The sequence below is a fragment of the Spodoptera frugiperda genome, chromosome 23 (assembly GCF_023101765.2).
Source record: "Spodoptera frugiperda isolate SF20-4 chromosome 23, AGI-APGP_CSIRO_Sfru_2.0, whole genome shotgun sequence".
In the NCBI taxonomy this organism is placed as follows: Eukaryota; Metazoa; Arthropoda; class Insecta; order Lepidoptera; family Noctuidae; genus Spodoptera; species Spodoptera frugiperda.
The window spans coordinates 13,820,503-13,842,233 of record NC_064234.1 but is presented as its reverse complement, the minus strand read 5'-3'; the positions used below and the strand labels follow the sequence as shown (position 1 = coordinate 13,842,233).

General features: G+C 38.0%; 3 protein-coding genes across 6 annotated transcripts; all 3 read right to left on the bottom strand.

The window, feature by feature from the left end:
* Positions 1 to 177: 177 nt before the first annotated feature.
* Positions 178 to 2,798, bottom strand: LOC118266616 (succinate semialdehyde dehydrogenase). The gene has a single exon (XM_035580065.2). The coding sequence runs from the start codon at positions 2,562 to 2,564 to the stop codon at positions 1,047 to 1,049; it is 1,518 nt and encodes a 505-aa protein (XP_035435958.2). The 5' UTR covers positions 2,565 to 2,798; the 3' UTR covers positions 178 to 1,046.
* A 2,314-nt stretch (positions 2,799 to 5,112) lies between these two features.
* LOC118266619 (CD63 antigen) lies at positions 5,113 to 11,019 on the bottom strand. The gene is made up of 5 exons (XM_035580068.2): positions 10,515 to 11,019; positions 10,235 to 10,423; positions 6,514 to 6,690; positions 5,569 to 5,805; positions 5,113 to 5,286 (listed from the first exon to the last, which is right to left on the bottom strand). Exons 1-5 carry the CDS (start codon positions 10,575 to 10,577, stop codon positions 5,218 to 5,220), a joined length of 735 nt encoding a protein of 244 aa, XP_035435961.1. The 5' UTR covers positions 10,578 to 11,019; the 3' UTR covers positions 5,113 to 5,217.
* A 1,086-nt stretch (positions 11,020 to 12,105) lies between these two features.
* Positions 12,106 to 21,151, bottom strand: LOC118266965 (23 kDa integral membrane protein). Of its 4 annotated transcripts, none has more exons than XM_035580639.2 (5): positions 20,983 to 21,151; positions 19,680 to 19,868; positions 18,989 to 19,171; positions 18,307 to 18,522; positions 12,106 to 12,465 (listed from the first exon to the last, which is right to left on the bottom strand). In XM_035580639.2, exons 1-5 carry the CDS (start codon positions 21,064 to 21,066, stop codon positions 12,394 to 12,396), a joined length of 744 nt encoding a protein of 247 aa, XP_035436532.2. In that variant the 5' UTR covers positions 21,067 to 21,151; the 3' UTR covers positions 12,106 to 12,393. The 4 variants fall into 4 exon arrangements, with proteins under 4 accessions (XP_035436532.2, XP_035436533.2, XP_035436534.2 ...); XM_035580640.2 differs by having other exon boundaries at positions 12,109 to 12,465; positions 18,316 to 18,522; XM_035580641.2 differs by having other exon boundaries at positions 12,110 to 12,465; positions 18,989 to 19,159.
* Positions 21,152 to 21,731: the final 580 nt, after the last annotated feature.

Genomic DNA, 21,731 nt, shown 5'->3' with positions numbered 1-21,731 from the left:
GCGTTTATAATCATAAAATTCAGATACACATGATACCCAGACTCGAACCTATTTGTGGATCATACAAAGAGTTGCTCAGTGCGGGAATCGAACCCGATACATGCTGCGCGGCAACCGTTTGACCAGCCACCACGCCAACCGTGCATCATGAAGTTAATCAGTGCAAAATAAAACGAATTCTTGACATAATAAATATATGTTTATTCATATATGTACCTTAAACATTTAATTATTGTCTCACTTTTAGTTAAAACATTCAGAACATTCTGGAATGATTGGTAACTGTAATAAATCATAATATTATGCTTTAATTTTTTAAACAGCCATAAATTCGTTTTCTAAATAACATATTAATATTATAATAGGAAATATAATATCTAAATACAACAACACAGTAATAAAAACAAAACAACATTTAACTTTAATCTTTATTTTATAAGTAGGGCATTATTCTTTAAGAAAATAACACAAGTTACTTATAAAATAAAGCTTAAAAATAAAACAACATTTAACAAATATTTGTAAAAACAGTGCTTATGTATACAAGTGTGGGTAAATAACAAAATATTTACAGAATGAATAATTCATTAGCTACCACAGATTAACAATTGAGTAACCCAAACATTTATAAATGCTTACTGAGCAATGGCACAAGAATACTAAAATTATCAAAGTATATGGTATCATAATTTTATCTTACAAACAAGCAAAATACATATTAAAACTACTACTACAATATTAAATCACTATAAAGATTTTTCTTGTACATAAATGCAACACTTGAACAACCAGTTTTAATATGGCTTTGAGTATCCTTGATATGTAACAATTAACATTCTACATTTTTTGGTTTAACTTCCATAGTCTAAAGTGATGTCATTTTTCTTCTATTATAAACACAATATACTATTGTTTATTTATTTTACTTTATTCTTATTTAAAAATTCCAGCAAATTCAAATGAAAATCAGTTTTTTTTTATTGATATGACAGAAGAGAAACATGATTTGCTGGAAAGGACACAATTTGATATTTCAATACTTTTTATTATTCCAGGTCAGACATCAGAGTATACTTAATCTCAGTGTACTCTTCAGCACCATGCATGCTGCCCTCTCGGCCAATCCCTGACTCTTTAATCCCACCAAATGGCGCTTCAGCAGTAGACAGTAGACCATCATTTATGGCAACCATCCCAAATTCCAGATCCCTTGACATTCTAAATGCTTGTCCCAGATCCTTAGTGAACACATAAGCAGCCAGACCACTGTTAGTATTGTTAGCAATCTCTACAGCTTCCTTCTCACTCTTTATCTTCACAATAGTTGCAATTGGCCCAAAGACTTCTTCATTAAACACCTTCATGTTGGGTGTAACATTATCAATCAGTGTTGATTCAAAGTACTTTGTACCCAGATTGGCAGCAATCTTGCCACCAGTCAAAACCCTGGCACCTTTTTGTGTTGCATCAGCTACAAATCCAGCAACCTTGTTCACCTGCTCTGCATTAACAAGGGGACCACAAGTGACACCTTCTTTTGTCCCCGGTCCTAATATGCAATGAGTTTGGATGCGTTCTTTAAAACCTTCAACAAATTGGTCATACACATCTTCATGTATCAGGAATCTATTAGCACCAACACATGCTTGTCCGTTGTTCCTGAATTTAGCAAGCATTGCTTGATCCAAAGCACGCTTTATGTCAGCACTCGGAAAGACAATGAAAGGAGCATTTCCTCCTAACTCAAGAGCCACCCTCTTAATTCCTTTTGCTGCAAGTCCATACAGCAGTTTGCCAACATGAGTAGATCCAGTAAATGAAATGCATCTGACACGAGAATCCTCACACATCTCTTTACCGACATCTGCAGCATTTTTCCTGCTACAAGTGACAACATTGATCACTCCCTTTGGTACTCCAGCTATCTCTGCCAGCTCAACAGCTGCTAAGGCAGATAGGGGAGTGTCTTCAGCAGGTTTGATTACACAAGTGCATCCAGCAGCCATCAAAGCTCCAACTTTTCTGGTGATCATAGCAAAAGGAAAGTTCCATGGAGTAATAACAGATACAACACCGAGTGGTTGTCTGGAAGCCAATATACGTTTGTTGGGCCATGGGCTTGTTAAAATTTCTCCATTGATATGGCGAGCACAGTCAGCAAACCACTCCAAAAAGGAATTGCCGTAAGCTACTTCTCCTTTAGCTTCTGCTAATGGTTTCCCACTCTCAGCAGTTACAATGGCGGCTAGATCGTCAGTGTGTGCTTCAACCACCTCGTACCACTTCCTAATTATCTTGGAGCGTTCTTTTGCTGTGTAGGACTTCCAGGTCTGGAAAGCGTCAGCAGCTGCATCAAGAGCTTTTTTAGCATCCGGAGCTGTCATATCGGGCACTGATGCTATAACCGAATCATCTGCAGGGTTGTACACACTGAACTCCTGGCCGCTAGCTGCAGCCACCCATTTGCCCTCCACATATGCTTTACTTTTTAATAAATGCATATTTCTATGTACCGGTCTGTAGGCTATTAACGTTCTCCGAAGACTGTAGCGAAGTAATTCCATTGCTAACAACAACAATAGGTATGTACGTGATAATGTTATCTAATTAACACCTTATCGCTGACCTCGCTATGCAATACACTTTATATTTACTAGTAAGTCTTGTTTATGGAAGACTCGGTTAGGAACTTTGAATCTAATTCTCACGTAATTTACTTCTATTAATCTATTCTATTTTGACGTATTGCTTCCAGTTTCTCAATCCCCTCTCGTACCATCAAAGTTGAAGTAAATAGTAAAATGACGTTGACGTTTGGTTCAATCTGACAGTTGCGTTATGTTACATGCATTAGTTTGAAACAAACTAAAACAAAATGAAATAAAAAAGATTCTAAAACAAAAGAATAGAATTAAGCGTTTTTCTTTTTACAATTTACGTATTCCGTAATATAAATAAAACAATATATCTAAAATAAGTTAGAAGTAAAATAAAACAATTAATGTGAACACTACAAGATAGCCCGCGAAATTTAAATTAGAGCTTGTTATTGATATGAAAATAATATTAATATAATTTTGTTACATGTATTTACATAATTAAACTATTTTTTAGATAATATCATTGATTATACTTGTCAAAACTATTAACTTTACTCTGAAGATGTGAAGTAGTAGGATAAGATACCATTTTATTAAAAACTTGACGTATCGGCATGCGATTTGCGTTCATAGCGTTTATTAGCTAAGATTCATGTTATTAAATAAACTCTTGCTTTTTAGATACTTTTATTTTTCATTGACAATACAACAACAAACTTATTGACTATAAAATACAATTTTAAATAATAATTTAATGTTACACGAAAGAAATAAAATAGACTCTACCGATTTTAACTGGATAAAATGTAAATATTGAATATAGCAAACCTGATTTCATGTAATATTAGGAAAAAATGTCTACCTGATTCTACTTGTAGGTATTGTTGTAACACAGAGGAAAGATTACCTATGACCTATGGCAAAGTGACGAAACCACTTAAAACAAAAAAAAAATGTCTCGAATTATGTTTGAACTATAAAAAAAACATTATTTGCGGTAGCGGGTACATAAGTTAATTCTATTTTATTTGACACAGTTACGCCATCTAGTTTTTTGAACGAACTTAACTTCTGTATTATTTTTACAGTTTGAACCAAATAAAACAAAAAAAAAAATGCAGTACCTTCATACAAAAATTATTACATAGGTACTTTTTTATCCAAAACCTATCAAACAAGAAGAAAAACTTGGAATAAATATAGCAAAGACTAAGACTATAGAATGGTTGAATCCGATTAATAGGTACTTATATCAAATTGCAGGTTATTTGCGTCGAAGTGACTTGTCTGTGTCATAACACTACATCTAATTCTTAGAATTCCTAGACAGGTCTTTTATTCATACAATAATTTAATAACAACGACATCGAAATATAGGTATGTACACGGTAAATAACATATTATTACAAATAACGATTTAAATTAGTTAAAGAAATTGGCACTAACATACCTATATACAAAAGTAAATAAGTACGTTTTTACATAAGGAGGATGATCAAGGCCTTAAAAATATAGGTAGGTAACCAAAACGCCGTTAGACCTTATTAATTAATTACAAATGCCTCGTTTTTAAGCTTAAAATTTTGATAAATAAATAAATAATTTAGATTAAGATTATTTAGACACCACTGACAAACAGCGAAGAAAAATATTGTGAGGAAACCTGGGCTTATAGTTTCTAATTATAAGTTTGAAATCGCCAACCCGCATTGAGTAAGATTGGTGATAAATGCTCAAACCTTCTCCAAATGAGAAGACGCCTTTTGTCAATAGTGGCCACTTACATGCTGTTGATATGAAATAAATACATAATTATAATACTTAATAACTCTAAAAATACTTCTTCGTAAATGAATGTACAGAAATGCGCACGTAACTTCAATGATTATAAATAGTATTTTGTTCAACAAATGGATGGTATTATCTTTATTTTTAATACTGAATCAACTAAAAATCACTGACTCGTTCTTCTACTACTACTTCTGAGTCAGTAAACTGCGCGACGTCGCCGCGTCAGCGCACGCTGCTCATGATGAAGAGTCCCTCTGTGACTCGAAACTAGTAGAGCTTTTCTCCATTACGCATTCACATGAGTAAGCCGTGACTTTTAGTTAATTTGGTATTTATTCCTTCACAACACTTCTTTGACTTTGATAAGAACAAACAACAGCACATCAAATTACCCGACTTGTAACACAAATGTTGGACAGGTACTAGATTTCACATTAAAGCTGGAAAAATATACTTGTGCCAAAATAAAAGAAATTGTGACTGTGCGCCACATGTCACGACTGTACAATAGATAAGATTTATGTTCCCGTCGTAATAGGTATTTGATAACATACATACTCATTAAATTAAAATAAAGAAGCTACTAACTCATTTTACAGAAGTATGTCTCAGGAAGTCTCAGGAGGAGTACGACTACGGTAAGACAGGGGTTGGTCCTAAGGCGCTACGGCCTACGGCGTAGGCCAGTCGTAGCCTCAGGGCCGTCGTAGCCGTAGGCTGTAGACCCTATGGGTTTTTAAAGGATTCAACTATTCGAGTCAGTTTGATGTGCTGTGCATTTGTACATAATATTATAAATTATAATTAAATGAATTACATCCTAAACTTAAGGGTAGGCACCGCGTTCATCTCTAGATATTTTCGCCATCCACACAGCACCTGCTACCGCCAACGCCTGAAAACAAAATAAAAACATGTACCTAGGTAATTATACATCATAATGACATTAATTAAAATATTAAAGTTCAGACTTTAAATCGAACTTATTAAAAGAATAATGTGTTAAAATAGTTCTTCTCATCGGCTCTTTAAATAAGATCGACTACTTAACTCCTTACTTGCTTAAAAAGCAGACGTGTTCCATCATTGTCTACATCATTGCTTATCACCAGGGAAATATGTGACTAAAAATCGTCCTATTAAATATTGGAAAACCGCATAGATTTTCTTTACTAACCTGCATCAAAACTAAGAATATTCCAGCCATTCCGATAGCGGCAGCATGCGACTGAACCCAGCTGCCGAAGGAGTCAGAGCAGCCAGTCGTGTAGGCGGACTGCATGCCGATGTTGCAGTTGAGGACGGCCACGATGCCGTAGTTCTGGCTGCAGCAGCTGACTGGCAGCCCGTTGGTGTCAGTTGTGCCCAGAGGAACCAACCACTGACTAGCATTGAGGACACCGCAGCACTGGAACTGGAAGGTGAAATTAATTAGATTAGTATTTTGGCATAGTCTACTTCTGTCGGATCTTCTTTTATGACATCATCCAATGACTTCTCCCGCCTTCGCCGAGGCGAGTGGGAGTGTAAAACTCTTAATGACTAAAAAGGAACCACCCCGTTCCTACTCCTGCTTTTCGAGCCGGAGCTCCGGTAACCTGCTAGGTAGACCGCAGCTCCGGTTCTGTCCGGTCAGGAAATAAAGTCGTTATTAATTAAGAGCGAAAATAAATCAAAGATCCTTTTACACGTGCTGCGGAACAGCAGTCAGAACAAACACTGCAGCACCACGAGTGACCGTGGTTTGTGTTTATTAAGGGTATGACGGAGCTGGACACCATCATATTCTTAACAGTGAAAAAAGGAAAAGTAGTCCTAATCTTCTTCTTGCCTTTTTTTTGTGGGGGAGAAATCATCCTATGACTTCTACTGCTTTGGTTGAGGCAAGACAGTGTCAAACTTACTGACCTAACCCGTTGTCTGTCGGAACGCAGATCTACGCGAGACACAATGTGTTTTCTATTGTGTCTTATATACCGACATACAAGTGGTTAAAACCAGCCCGTTTCTACTCCTGCTTCGAGCCCCGGTAACCGTTATGTTGTCCCCGGCTCCGGGTTTTATCCCATCTGTTAATATTTTGCCATTCTTAGCAGTATCTATAGCTTCAGTAGTGACTTACGTCTTGTTGCACAGTGTCCCACAGTTTGGTGACCTCGATGCTCTTGTTGAGACCGTACATGTCCATGGTCTCCAGCAGTTTGTGCTGCACCAGGGACACGGCGTTGCCCTTCAGCACATACCCAGCGATGCAGGCAGACAGTTGGAAGATGAACATCAGGATCATAGCACCCACGAACTGGAATGTAATTAGAACACACATAATAATATACAACGTGTAACAAAAAGGAGGTATACATATCAATTGCACGGTGTCTAGATAACATAACAAACGATACGGGAAGGGTTTTTTAAACTCATGTTTTCATGGTACCAAGTTATGAATATTTTCAATACCGCCGCCGCGCGAATCAAAATTAGGTAGACAGGTACTAGGCGATCAGATTTACAGAAGAAATGTTTCGAGTGATCCCTGTAGTGTTGTGACACGTTTGTATGATTTAAAATCAAGAACTATGCGATACCAAGTATTTGGTACCAATTTTTTTAAAACGTATTTTGATCTGAAACTTTGTGTAGAGTTTCTATTCAACCTGTATTCTTCAGTGCTTCTTGATGTATATGGGTATTTTGTTACACCTTGTATACATATTACGTATATGACGTCACGCCTTTTAATCTCCGAAGGGGTAGGCAGAGGTGCACATTATGGCACGTAATTCGAATATATTTTGATTTAATTGCCTCATGATCAATGGACTTTACCTGCCGTGCTTACATTTAATGATTGCTTAAACTGTTCCTTAGTAACAATTTTGGTCCGAAAACTATTGGTAAGGACTGGGTTAAGTTTCTTTTGAATGACTCTGAGTGCGGCGGTTTATCTTACTAATATTATAAATGCGAATGTTTGTGAGTGTTTATGTGTTTGTGAATACGTTTGTTATTCATCACATCAAAGTCGGGATCAAGATCGATATGAAATTAATTTGAAATCAGGTAGGTTATGGTCTGGAATAACACATAGGATACTTTTTATCCCACGGGACCGCGGGCGAAGCCGCTTTCAGACACTAGTTGTCTCTATTTTCAGCTTTATCCCCATGAGCACATAAATGTGAGTTTATAGGATAAAATTACAGCCGAAAACAGCATAATTATTCGAGCCAACAATTAAGTTCACTTAAAAACTATAGGTACTCGTATCTTATCCTTTTAACTAACAGCGCGTCGTATCCATACCGGTGTTGTAACGCATCGCTACACACATACCATTGACAATGGTAGGTGTGTTATGTGAGAAACGCCTAAAACTTGACTGTCTTTAAAATAATCATATCATTCAGCCCACCTTATGTATACGTTTTCGTGCATGAAGTGTTTTAAATAAATAAATAATCTAAAACTCCACAGTCAACTAAGCTTTACCCACACCCCAATCACACTATTATCCCCCTTCGTAATCTTCCCAATCCCCAAGTACCGGCAACGCACTTGTAAAGCTTCTGGTGTTTCGGGTGTCTATAGGCGGCGGCGCTTGCTTACCAATAAGCTATTTAAAAAAAAAAGTTATTTATTCGGCGATGGAGTATATATTATACCTACATATTTGTCATCATCTCGGCAATAGTCTACAAGGGTTGTAAGAGATTGAACAGCAGCATTCTCTGACAAATTTTACCCCTTTAAAGAATAGCCATTTTCAACCCGCTTGGCAAACCTAAAGGATGTCGGCAAGTAGTCCGCAAATGTTATCATGTGTAGAAAATCATTTCGGAAAATTCATGGAATATATCTATTGAAATTTTGAAAATCTTTCACTTTTAAATTGATCAAATTAAGAATTTTTGTGTGTCCATCTGATTGAGTTTATTAGTTGGAGAGTCTGAATATCTACAAATGGTAGTCTCTTATTAAATACATGTATTAATTTCACCTATAATTATTCTCAATAGCTACCTAAAAGTCTTTAATACTATCTATGTATTGCGCTGTTAACATGAATACTTGAAAATGATAAGAGTTTCGCGCAACTGCCACAATGGAAATATATGCGTAGGAACCTACTTACGTTAAGACATTGATTGTGAATCACCAAATTGTTTTAGTACATAATACCTGTTCTATAAAGGCACATAAAATGACCCTATAGGACCAACATACATAATGTCACATCTTTTAATTCTCGAAGGAGTTTGCTGCGTTGCACATAATCTACCTATTTTATTTTATTACACAACTTACAGCAGTAGTTATATTAACAATAATAACACTTGAATGAAATAGTAAATAACCTAACACCTATAACAAAGAAATGTACCTTTTTTGAGGGGGAAAAATCATCCAATGGCTTTTCCCGCCTTGGGCGAGGCAAGAGGGAGTGTCAGACTCTTACTGACTAAAACCCACCACGTTCTTACTTCTGCTTTAAGCTGGAACCTCAGTTAGTTTTAAAGGTATTATGTAAATGTAAATTATTCGAAAAAGCAATAATCAATTGTAGTCTCATAGGCTCTAATTAAGCTAGATTTTGACACGATGTCATCTTATTACTCGTAATTGGCATTAACACTACTGGGGCACTAAAAATCCTAATTCAGGACACTTTTACAATCTCAAGATGTACCTACCTATGTATCTAGATCATGAGCATTTGTGTTTTATCTCGCTAAATTATCCCACTAGGTACAGCTGCAGCCGCTATCATGAAAAATACCATCTGTTTTAATGATTCATCGATGCAAAAATATTATTCATGAGCGCTATCGGTTACAATAATGAAAACAAGTGGTTTCTCAGGTAAATGTGTAATGAAATGTTAAAGTGCAAAGAAGCGTGGCTAAGTGTTGTTGTGCTAATCGATTAAAACATAATATGGAAAAATTTGTACGAAGATTGAAACATAGGTATTCGGTACCAGACTGCTTTTGGTCAAAAGTGGGTATTCACATTTCGCCATTTTTCTTTTTGTATTATTTTACTCTCACATGTAAATAAACCAGGCTAGGCAACCGTAATTTGCCCTATTCTGAATTTGAAAATGATTCCTTTATTGCAGCCAATCAGCAAGCGAGAGAGTCAACTGTGACAGACTATGACTAATTTATATAAAGTAAGAAAATAAAAGTTCCATGACATTTCATAGATACATTGTAGAGTAAAATAAATACAGTCTTATCAGTCCTTCTAATTTAGTGTTTCTCGTATTTGATTCTAAAAACTGAACAGTCAACTGCGTTATTTGCTTTAATTATCTCGAGAGATTAAGTAGCAGTGTTATAATTTATCACTACTGACATTTCTGTGAGACGTTCCTCGATCTCAAATATAGGGCACTACGAACAAAGGGTAAACATGGAGCTAATTTTGTCTCCCAGGCCGAACTAGCATCAACAACGGACATTTTATGACAAAATCGTTATACACCGACAAATAATGATGTAATTATCTCGTGAACATCGTTGCCATCACGATAATTATGTTTACTTTCAAGCAGTGACGTAGCCTCGCAGAATATTAGCATTTCAATGATAATGGAGCCTCTAGCACAGAACAATTCATGTTGACATTGGTATCAGCATGATTTATGGCCTGAATCTGTACGCAGCTACCAGTTTCTCGCAAATATAATTATGAAACACAATCAACGCGGAACATTTCCGCGATATTTTCAACGGGGGATCAATTAATATCGTCAATTATCAGACGTGAATCAGTATGCAGACAATGCGATAACAGGTTTCCACGGCCATCGAAATGATGTATAGATAGTAGGTACTTACCGTCATGATCACAATGTAATTCTCCATGTAGGCTCCATAGAATCCGAGGAAAGCGACCAGGAAGATGATGATCCCAGTCGCAATGCAGAAAGCTGGTAGAGAGTAGAACCTCTCGGATAGGAACTGATGGTAACCATTGTAGGCAGACTGTACGGACGCGCCGACCGATAGAATTATAATACCAGTGATCTGCAAATATCACAAGCACTAATAATATCGAACTGTTCTAAACAAATTACTGTATCTATGTTTAATAACACACACACTCATGTATACTTACCACGAATATGAAATTCACAACCACTAATAAATATTTGACCGTAGTAAACAGTTTCGACCACATTTTGTTCGAATATATTCAAACAGTTACGTGGAAACTCGCGTGACAACCTGTCTTCGCTAGTTTTTAACTTGCTACAGATATTTTTATCACTATATAGGTAGGTACATTAATCTTGATAAGGAAAATAAACGGATTTATCTCATCTGAGACGAACGAACGTCGCGGCGTTCGCTCAGGCACGATGTATCAAACTGAATTACAGCGTACGGTTTAAAAATTTATTAAGAATTGTTCTTCGACGTTTATGATTATTGAGTTTATTTTTAGACACTTTTGAATACTATATTTGTTGAAATTAACTGATTCTACGCAACTACGGGATGTGAACAATGGGTTCCGTCGTAATTTGCAAGCGATAATGACAATAATGTTAATTTTAAACAGGCACTATGGAGTGAGCACTTTAACGGTTACGTCGCTAGCACTTACTGATACGATAAGAAGCACATGCAGCATTTTACAATTTACTTTTCCTACGTCATACACTGAACATTTTATTCATCATGCTATGTAGGCGGGAAATGATTTTTCCTCGGGTATAGACAGAAAGATAACAAATGGAACATAAGAATTTAATTAAAAATTATCGCTTAAGCTACCTTCTCATTTACAATGCATAGCGATCAATGGAGCACGTAGAGATAGTCAATCAATTACATAATATTAGTACCTACCTATATTTTTCTAGTATACGACATTTACTTAATCAAACAGTGTCCTTACTTCCTTAGTACGACTTTGCTTTTCGTTGAACGAAAACGAAACGAGATCGCGTTGGGCGCTCTGACTGGTCAGCGCGAATGAACCAACCAATCAGAGCGCCGAACTTCGTTCAAAGTAAAGCTAACTTGTACTAAGGGTTTACTTATTATTCTGTGCTAAGGGTACTAGTATCCTAGTAATTCCAATATCTAGTACAAGCATCGTCTTCTGATGAGGAAAGAGATTTCATTTACTGCCCTTGTCTAATAATAAAGTTTGGTGCTTTACCCATATTTTCCTGATGAATTTGTCATGTTTTAATATGTTAGGTAATATTATAATACCAACCTTGTCCCGACAATAACAAAAACAACAAAAAAGGATGTATCCAATTAGATTCAGTCATTCGTGAATTATTTGCGTACATTACATTTTTGGAGATCTATTTTTATTTAGGCATATGAGTGAATTATTATGGATAATCATTTTATTTACGTATCTATTAATGCATACCTTAAATACTTACTCACTGTAGTATTTAGTTTGGGAAAATGAGGAGAGTAAAAATACAACAACACAGGTTTTCATTAGTTTTATTAATAAGGCACTTAATGTAAGTATGTAGGTACTAGGTGGTACTAGGTCCTAAACTGATAAAGTATTGCACAATGTTACCTAAATTGTATATTTATAAGAATGATTTTATTAAAACATGGTCTTAGATGCTGACTTATAATAAAAAATTAAATAGTCATTATTTTCATGTAATATCAATGTGTAGTTTTGAAATTATCAATTTATTACACAGTCATAGTTTAACCCATTTATTAAAAATTGACATTTACAACTCTCGTATATTTACTTTTCAGGATATTTCATTATTGAAAAACTTTACATACTTCGGTGCAATTAATATCTAGGTACCGTTTCAAATCACAATAACGTAATATACTGAAAACGGTCCCAGAAATGCAAGGGTCCTTAAAAAGTCATTAGACCAATTCAATCTTGTCTCTAATTTTAGATAATATCTCATTAGCTATCGTAGAAGGCACTGTATAAATATACCTACATAATATTTAGTTCTTAAAATCTAATCCTTAAACTAACTAACTTAAGACTCCAACTCGACAACTTCAAACTTCGATCTGTAAGCTAAGTAGCCGCCCATTAGTGAGAGTAGTACCTGAAAATAAAGCAAATCTTAAAGTAACTTGAGTATATAATAACATTCTTGATAACGTCTCGTCTTAGGTTAAAAGGTAATAGAACTTCAGTCATTGTTAAGGGGATGATAGCATAGTAGGAAAAGCTATTGTATTTGATCTGTAGGTATAGGAGTAAACTCAGCGCCCTATAGCCCCCTTCAGCTCCATGGAGTCGTTATTCCATTCTCTTATCTCTCTCTCTCTGCCCATACTCGCGAAGAGAATAAGAGATATAGATGGAATACAGTGGCGTGCTATTAAAGAAGCCTACCTATACCAAATCCTGTACCCTTAATACGAGTTTGCTTAAGAAACAAGAGATCTGATTGGCCGGTGCGAATGAACCAACCAATCAAATCGCCGAACGCGCTCTCTTAAACGTAAAACGAACTCGTACTAAGCCCCCCTGGACGGAAACGAGCGGATGATGATGATAATGCATTTGTGTAAATGTAATCCCTAAAGGTTGACTACGTCACAGCTAATGAAATGTGATAAGAAGTGACGTCATGCGATGATATCATTAAAAAATAGTAACAATCTGTACTAACAATACAATAGATTTTTAGTTTTAATTCCGCTTATATAGTATGTATAAAATCTAAAAATCTATTGTATTATTAGTGTAGCATGGATTTCCACAAGTAACGCCTAATTCTATTCTATACCTATAGTAACTATATTATGTACTTAATTATAAATTTCAGTATACGGTAGCGTAATATACCAGACGTCATGAAAACGTTATTTATAATAGAAAGTTGCCACTAATTTTCAGTTGCTTCAAAAATTTATTCAAGTTGCTGATTTTTTCACAATACGTATCAAGCAGTAGTAGGTAGATAGACATTAATTGTTTGAAACTGAGCACTTGTACCGTTGTACGGCGAAACTGTTTGAATGATCTTAATTAATTCAATTGACACGACTTAGGTGCCTACCTAATAGTCTACAATGTGAATTTATGAGTTTCGTGACGCATTTGTCATAATTCGTCCATTTATTCTGGATACCTAGATTAATTAGTGTTTAATATGATACTAACCAACGTATTTGTTCTTTGTGCTACGAAATGAAATGAAATGGAATTTAAAATGCTAAAGTAGCCTAAAGTAACGTCTCGTCTTTTAATCGCTGAAGGAGTAGTTCGACCTGCACAATTTAAATTGGGTATCTCATCTACCTATACCTATATAAGATTATGAGGGTATCATTTTACTTATACAGTGACTTTACATGCTATAATATGTACCTCTGCCTACCCCTTCAGGGATAAAAGGCGCAGCCCCGGATCTACATTTTTTTTCACCCGGGGCAAATTTGAGAAATGCCGCCCCCACCAACTTTTTTTTTGTCCTGTGTCGTGGGTGCGTTTACAAACATACAAGTTCACATTCACACAGACCCGAAACAACAATTTGTGGATCACACAAAGAGTTGCTCCGTGCGGGAATCGAACCCGGTACCCGTTGCACGGTAGCCAGTTGCCCAGTCACCGCACCAACCGTGCAGTCAAATCGTGTTTATTTTCACCTTTTTCACCCATATAATTGCAACAATCAGATGTCCACAAATTGTTTGAAATTTGGACAAAGCCTACATACTAACCTACCTTCCGGAAATAAGTATAGCCTTGTCGTAATTTATCTCGTGTGCAATACGATTTTCTATGGCTAAGATTGCAAGACCCGATAAGCGTTCCTGGCTCATAGAAGATCGCAAATAATTTTTTATTAGTTTTAATTTGCTAAAACTTCTCTCGCAGCTTGCGGACGTAGTAGGAAGCGTAGAATAAATGCCAGCCCCGGATCTTCATTTCTTTTTTGGCGGGGTAAAAATTAAAAATGCCGCCCCGCCTACCTACTTATGTTTATTTTCACCTTTATCATCCATATAATTTCAGCGATCAGATGTCCACAAATTGTTTGAAATTTGGACAAAGCCTACATACTAACCTACCTTCCGGAAATAATACATCCACACAGGCCTACATTTTCTTTTTCACGAAAAAGTGTTTCAAGTTTAATAGGTCTCCTATAGTAAATGGGGTGTGCTGATCACGAATCTGTGCTTAGTTTTTTTCTAGCAAGTCAGGTTTTTAGGAAAAGTGTGAATAAAATTTTTCATAGAAACTGCCAAAAAAATCTTAGAAAATATTTATTAAAGATATATTTAAAAGAAAATTCAATAGGCTCACCCCCCAATTACATGGGACTTTAACACAAAATGGTGAAAAGTGGGTGTGCATTGTATAGCGGCATTACGTGCCGTAATGTACACCTCTGCCTACCCCTTCGGGGATAAAAAGGCGTGAATTTGTGTGTGTGTGTATTTAAAAGAAAATTACACTGCAAAATTGAGCTGCTCATAAAAAAAAATAACCTACGTTAGTCATACGTTGGTTTTTTTAATGAAATCGTTCTCTTTTTCCCTGAAAACTGCGCCCTGTTCAAGGCCCAGCAGTAATCAGGCATCGTTCTAATATCCCAACTTCCTTGGTACGTCTCTCCATCTCCTTTATGTTTTGGTGGAACCTCTCTCCCTGTTCCTCGCTGACAACTCCAAGATTTTCGGGAAAATAGTCAACATTCAGAAAATGAAGTTTAACGCTCATATTACATCCCAGTTTTTTATAATTTTGGAGCATCTTAGCTACAATTTCTTTGTACTTAATTTGGAGACTTGTTATTTCCAAGGAAATCTTCTATGACTTCTACGAATGAACTCCATACTTCAAATTAATCCTGGGTCATTGTATTCTGGAACAATCTATCCGATTTTAAATTTCGAATTTGAGGGCCTACAAAAGTTCTTCTTTAAGTTGAGCTTGAGAAAGTGCAGGAAATTTGTCGCATACGTATTAGCAGTCACCTTGTTTATTTTAAGCTTTGACAAACTGCTACATCAATCCTAACTGTATGTGAAGGGGAGGTGAAAGAACTGATTTTGGGTTGGTGCACATTTTTTTGTCCCAATACAAGTCTTTCTCTGAAAGGCCATTCTTTCTTAATGTAATGTAAATTTTGTGCTCGACTGTCCCACTCGCACAAAAATCATGGATACTTTGTAAATCCAGACTGCTGACCCAAAAGCATAGATATTATTTTGAGGTCTCCTGGAGACCTCAAAAAAGAGTTGCCAACAATATTCGCTATATTTATTTTATTTAGCAACAGCTCAAAATTCTCGTTCGTTTCTTTGAGATGCACGGAGTGAGCAACAGGCACCGAACCATAGGTATTACCATTGTACAACAAGACACCCTTCAGACTTCTCTTAGAAGAATCAATAAATAACCTCCATGATGTGGAATCGTAATTATCAGCTCCCAGTTTCATGACTACTTCAGGAATATTATTACAAAACACCAGTGAACTCTCTTGAGAGAAATATTTCGCGAACTCTTTTTCACGATGCCTGTACCACGAAAATGTGGTTCCTGGAGCCAATAGATTTTTGTCTTTCAGTCGTGATCCTAGGATTTGTGCAGCATCCTTTGATAGACCCAAATCTCTCACTAAGTCATTTAATTCAGCCTGGATTAACTGTTGAGGTTAACCTATATCAGGATTGAAAATTCCTGGTCCATGAGGTACAGGTCGTTTAGCAGACGGTAAATTAGGATACTGAATTGTATGTTTGTTTTTCGAATGGACACCCTTTACATCACAAGAGCAAAAGTAACAATCGACAAGTGCTAAATAGTAAACATACAAACTACTCACATTTTTGTCACAAAACACTGTCGTGGAGACAAATCGACCAGGAAGTTTTCGAACATAGCTTCATCTCACAGTAATCAAACGCGTGCTGCCCCGATCTGCGATTTCTGCAGGCGAGCAAGAGCCGGTATTTTTAACCGACTTTATGTACTATTTTTTTTTTGATGTCGAGGGGAAACCTTCAAAAGCCGCCTAGCTTTTTGGGGAGAAAGACTAGGGAGTGTGGGATTTTTACCTCACTAAAACCGACCCGGTGGCCACCTTCAGCACCGATAAGGGGCACCGAGACCTCTAACTAGACCTGCTCCGGAGCCCCTATGGTGCAACACCTGTTACGGCACATCCCTAGGGAGACATGTACCTCCCATTAGCAAGCCTCTCGTTGTGCAAGTTGCACGGCAGCAGCATTGACTGCACGGTTAGTGCGGGGGCTGGGCAACTGGCTGCCGCGCAACGGGTAGCGGGTTCGATTCCCGCACTTAGCAACTCTTTGTGTGATCCACAAATTGTTGTTTCGGGTCTGGGTGTCATGTGAATGTGAACTTGTATGTTTGTAAACGCACCCACGACACAGGAGAAAACCCTAATGCGGGTCAACGTTATTAAAAAAAAGAAAAAAAAGCACGTGACCACTGTGCCACCGTCTTCCCTGAGGTCGCTAGATGGGCACCTAGAGTCCCCACTTTAGGTACCCGCGACCCCAAAGGTCCGCCTGCAGTTGACGCAGGCGGGATTAGGCGTCAAGGCTGTTGCCACCTCGACGCCTTCTATGAGCAGGATCGGCCCTCTCACGATCCCGCTCAGCTGCCTCCTTTTGGGACATTACAGTCTCACAAAAGGAGGCCACCTCCCTCCAGTTTTCTGTATCTGCCAGCATAGCCTCTACTACTGCTGGCAGAGACAGGTCTCACCCGATCTTGGTAACCAGGACCCGCCGCTCTGAGACCCACATTGGGCACTCTTCGAGCGTGTGCTGTGCGGAATCCAGGTTACCTCCGCAGTGGTGGCAATTTGCCGTGGTCTCTCGCCCAATCTTGTTCAGGTACTCACCGAAGCAGCCATGTCCGGTCAGTACCTGAGTGAGTCTAAAGGAGATGCGCTCCTCTCTTTTCAGCCAGGCTTCGAAATGCGGCAAAATGACTTCGACAACGCGCTTGCGTGAGATCTCTGGCTGTTGTAGCCGCTCACGCCACCGCTCGAGCGCGTGTCGCCTTTCTTGCCGCCTCAGCCTAACGAACGCCGCTCCTGGCACTCTACCACCGCCGTTTTGATGAACGGAACGGATTTGGTCGTAGACCTTCGCGTCCATATCCGCCAGGATATCCAACGGCGGAAAGCGAGCCAAGAGAATGAACACATGAATGCAATAAATGATTTGAGTTTGAGTTTGAGAGTTGCCGCCTCGAAGGACACCGTTCGGTATCCTCGTGCGATACGGATGGCCATTTTCCGCTGCAGACGATAGATTTTTGTTCTGCAACGTCGGACGCCTGACAGTCGAGCTGACCAAACAGGCGCCCCTTAAAGGACCATCGATCGCACGACACCCGCGTAGAGGCGGCGAACTTCTTCTCTTATGTACTATGCCTACGCGCCTAGCGAATAATAAAATGTTCCACTGTGTCCACTGGTCCGTGAAGTGTGAATTTTGCCGCCCCCTGAATTTGCCGCCCGGGGCATGGGCCCCGGCTTGCCCCCCCCTAGATCCGGGGCTGAAAAGGTGTAACGATACGAATATTCTAATAATTTCTCTATTCTCCCCACTGCACTCTGACGTCATCACATCATTACGTCATTCACAACACCCATGCATGTATTTGATATTTTGGTCCACTACTCATCACAATACTTAAGAAAGAACATAATAAAGTAATTATTATATGTTATCGGCTTACGTAACTGTTTGACGAGGAACTCGACTTGTTTCAAGCCAAGCTAGAGGCTCATATTCTGCGCTGCTACTCTTCAGTAGCAGCGCGACAATCGCCGCGTCGTATGTCGTGGTCATGTATATGCGGTACGTATAACGCCGATAACATAATAATTAATTGAGTATGTCTCACGAGAATTACAATAAAATCATAATAAAGTACTAACATTACTGACCTGCACACAACAGAGGACCACGGCAGTCACAGCCATGAGATTAGTCTTGAAGGTCAGCCATTCTGCTAGAGGAACCGCACATCCAACGGAGTAGGCATTGCTTCCACACTCGAAGGGAGATACGGTGCCGTACTCTATGTAGCAGCATGAGACTGGGATCTGAGTCAGCTGATAGTCTGCTGGTCCTCCAACGCCACAGCATTCGAACTGGAACCAAATTAAAAAAAAAGTTGAAAGTGGGAAACATGGGAGTGCGAGAGTCATGTTTCAATGCCCTAACAGAAAACGCGAAACAACACTTGCGTTGTGTTTCAAATTGAGTAACGGCAGTAACTAATATTAATAAAGTTATTCCCAAATCCCCAATCCTTTAAAAGCCCGGTAACGCACTTGTAACTCCTCTCGATCTGGCATTCCTGGAGTCGACACGGGCCAATTTACTTACTATCAGGTGATCGGTCTAATTGTTTGTAGCCCTATGCATTAAAAAAACTTAACGTCCACAGACGTCGCGGCAGGCCCAAAAGGAGATGACGAGACGAACTCGACGTCTATGAAAAGGATTGGCCGCAAAAAGCTTTAAACAGATACGAGTGGAGGGATGGTAGGGATGCCTTTGCCCTGCAGTGGGACGATCATGGCTAAAATCTAAATCTAAAATCGAGACACTTACATCCATCTGAAGATGATCCCACAGCATATTGACGTTGATATTAGTTCCGTACGTCAATCGCGACTGAGCCATCACCGGTCGGATCTCGCTCAGCACATTCTTCGTGAGATTGAAGGCAGTGATGATCATGGAGACCTCGAAGATCAGCACCACCAGGAGTAGCACCACATACTGTAAGACGGACTGGACTCATAATATTGGAGGTACATGCTGCAGTCAAGCAATTTTAACTTGTTTTGACAATGTAATTGATTAAAATTAAACGTCAGCATAAATTACCTAGGTAATTATTGTCATTTCTTCAGTACAATTTTGAAAGGCAGTAAAATTTGGAGAGACATTCTCCGTATAGACAACAATTCTTCTTAAACAGTTTAAACTAAAGAACTTTAAATTTTGCAAACTTCTCTTAAATCTAGTCTGGTGGAATCAAGCGGTATAATTAAGTACATTTCAAACAGATTGCATTCATAATCAAATCTGTACCCTTAGTAGGAGTTTGCTTTACGGCGCTCTTATTCTTTACGGCTTTTATCGGCGCTCAGATTGGCGGGCACGAAAGAACCAACCAATCAGAGCCCCGAACGCGCTCTCGTTTTGTTTTTGGTCAACGTAAAGCAAACTCGTACTAAGCCTTCTGATATTATAAAATTAATAAGTTATGTGAACAATCGATATAGAATATAATTACCCCAGCAACAAAGTAAAACTTCTGCGATATGGCGCTGTAGAATCCGAGCGCTGACCCCAGAATAATGATGACGCCGGTAGATATCACGAAGCTTGATACGTTGAAGAACCTGTTAGTGAGTAGTGGTTCATATTGGTTGAATGCCACCAACGCTGTTATACCCACGATGATCAGCACCAAGCCTGTCAGCTAGAAAGGAATAGGTACCTAGTAAGTAAATTATCATCATCTAGATACATCTACATATCCGGAGCTGCGGACTACCTAGCGGGCTTACCGGGGCTGACTCCAATGACTTCCTCCGCCTTAGGCGAGGCGAGAGGGAGTCTCGGACTCTTACTAACTAATAACCACCCCATTCCTAATCCAGTTTTTCGAGGCGGAGCCCCAGTAATCATCTAGGTAGCTCGCAAAAGACCCCTGCATCATAAAATAAAAATAGCTTTAAACCCATCAACTAAGGAAAACAAATTATGCATAACTTAAAACAAAAAAATACCTACAAATGTAATAAAAACCAATGAATAGATACACAATTAGGTACATACTTGTAATAATTTGTTTTTTATTCATTATCTACCCATCATTTGATCAAACGACCTTGTTGGTATAATAGGTTTCTTACGGTTTTGCCCATTACCTACGATACGTAGTAAATAGAATGCTAAATATTTTACACATACGCAATAGGTATTTGAATGACGAAAACAAAATAGGGTTGCCATTGAAGAAAAATACATGAAACGTCTGGTGTACCCACTTTTGTTTGTTACATATTTGTTTTTGGATCTGTGAAAGCTAGACAGAATTTAGTGTTCTTAGTCAATGTGGTAAAACTTTGCACAGACAAACAAGTTTGCGATTTTCATCTGCTTTCTCAACGACTTTGTAGTTTTACAGTATTGTCTGTCATTGTCGCTTACTCTAGGTGACTTTTTCCAAATAGATATGTAATTTTTTTTCCTTCTTTCGATCTCCAAGTAAAATATAATAATCCGGAGCTGCGGACTACCTAGCGGGTTTACCGGGGCTCCGGCTCGAAAAGCAGGAGTAGGAATGGGGTGGTTTTTAGTCAGTAAGAGTCTGCCACTCCCACTTGCTATACCCAAGACGGAAGAATTCATTGGATGATTTTTCCCCCCAAGAAAAAATAAAATATACCTAATCATGGTTAGATTATCACAAGACAGTCAAAACCAGTCCTCTAAATAAGATAAAACAGCTAGGTATAGTAATGTATCTTCGCGGAAAATTGACAATGACAGCAGTCGAGGTCAACCCACCAAGATTTGAACTCACTCACCAAAAACACTCCATTAACAGCCGCCAACGAGTATTTCACAGACTTCAAAACTTTAGGAACTTTAAAATCAAAATTGAAAGTCATTTTTACGAACTTGAAAACTTTTTTAAACCTTTACACATGTAGACATGGACCGAATCGAATAAGTACACTGAAAAATGAGATGCATTATCAATCATACACTAGTCAATATCATTGTTATCTTGACATGTTCATCTTATCTCCGAAAATAGAAACTGAGCGTCAATATACTTGTTATGGGACAAGGAGATTAGGCGAACAACACTCCATGTGTCATTGGGCGTAACCAAGATTACGTTCAGGGTGAAGCGAAACTTAGTAAAACAATGATTACGAAGTACATAGATACATACAAGGTACCCCATGATCCACACCTTTTCTCCGCCAACATCGGCAAAAGCAGATAACGACATTTTACCATGATATTTACTTTTTTAAATCGAATCTAGGATACGTTGCCATACAGCCGGCTGTCTAATCACTACGCTACAAACCTATTAAAAAACTTAAGATTTAGAATCTGAATCAGATCCACTCGATTTTTAGTATACATAGGTCTACCTATGTATACCTACATAATACATAGGTTGTATTCATGTAGGTAAATCATCTTAAAATTAAAATTAAATTAATAAAACTATCACAATTCTACATTAATTTTTCTTAATAATTATTATCAAACTTAAACATGACCAAATCCAAAAATTAAATCAAACCAGACACGAATG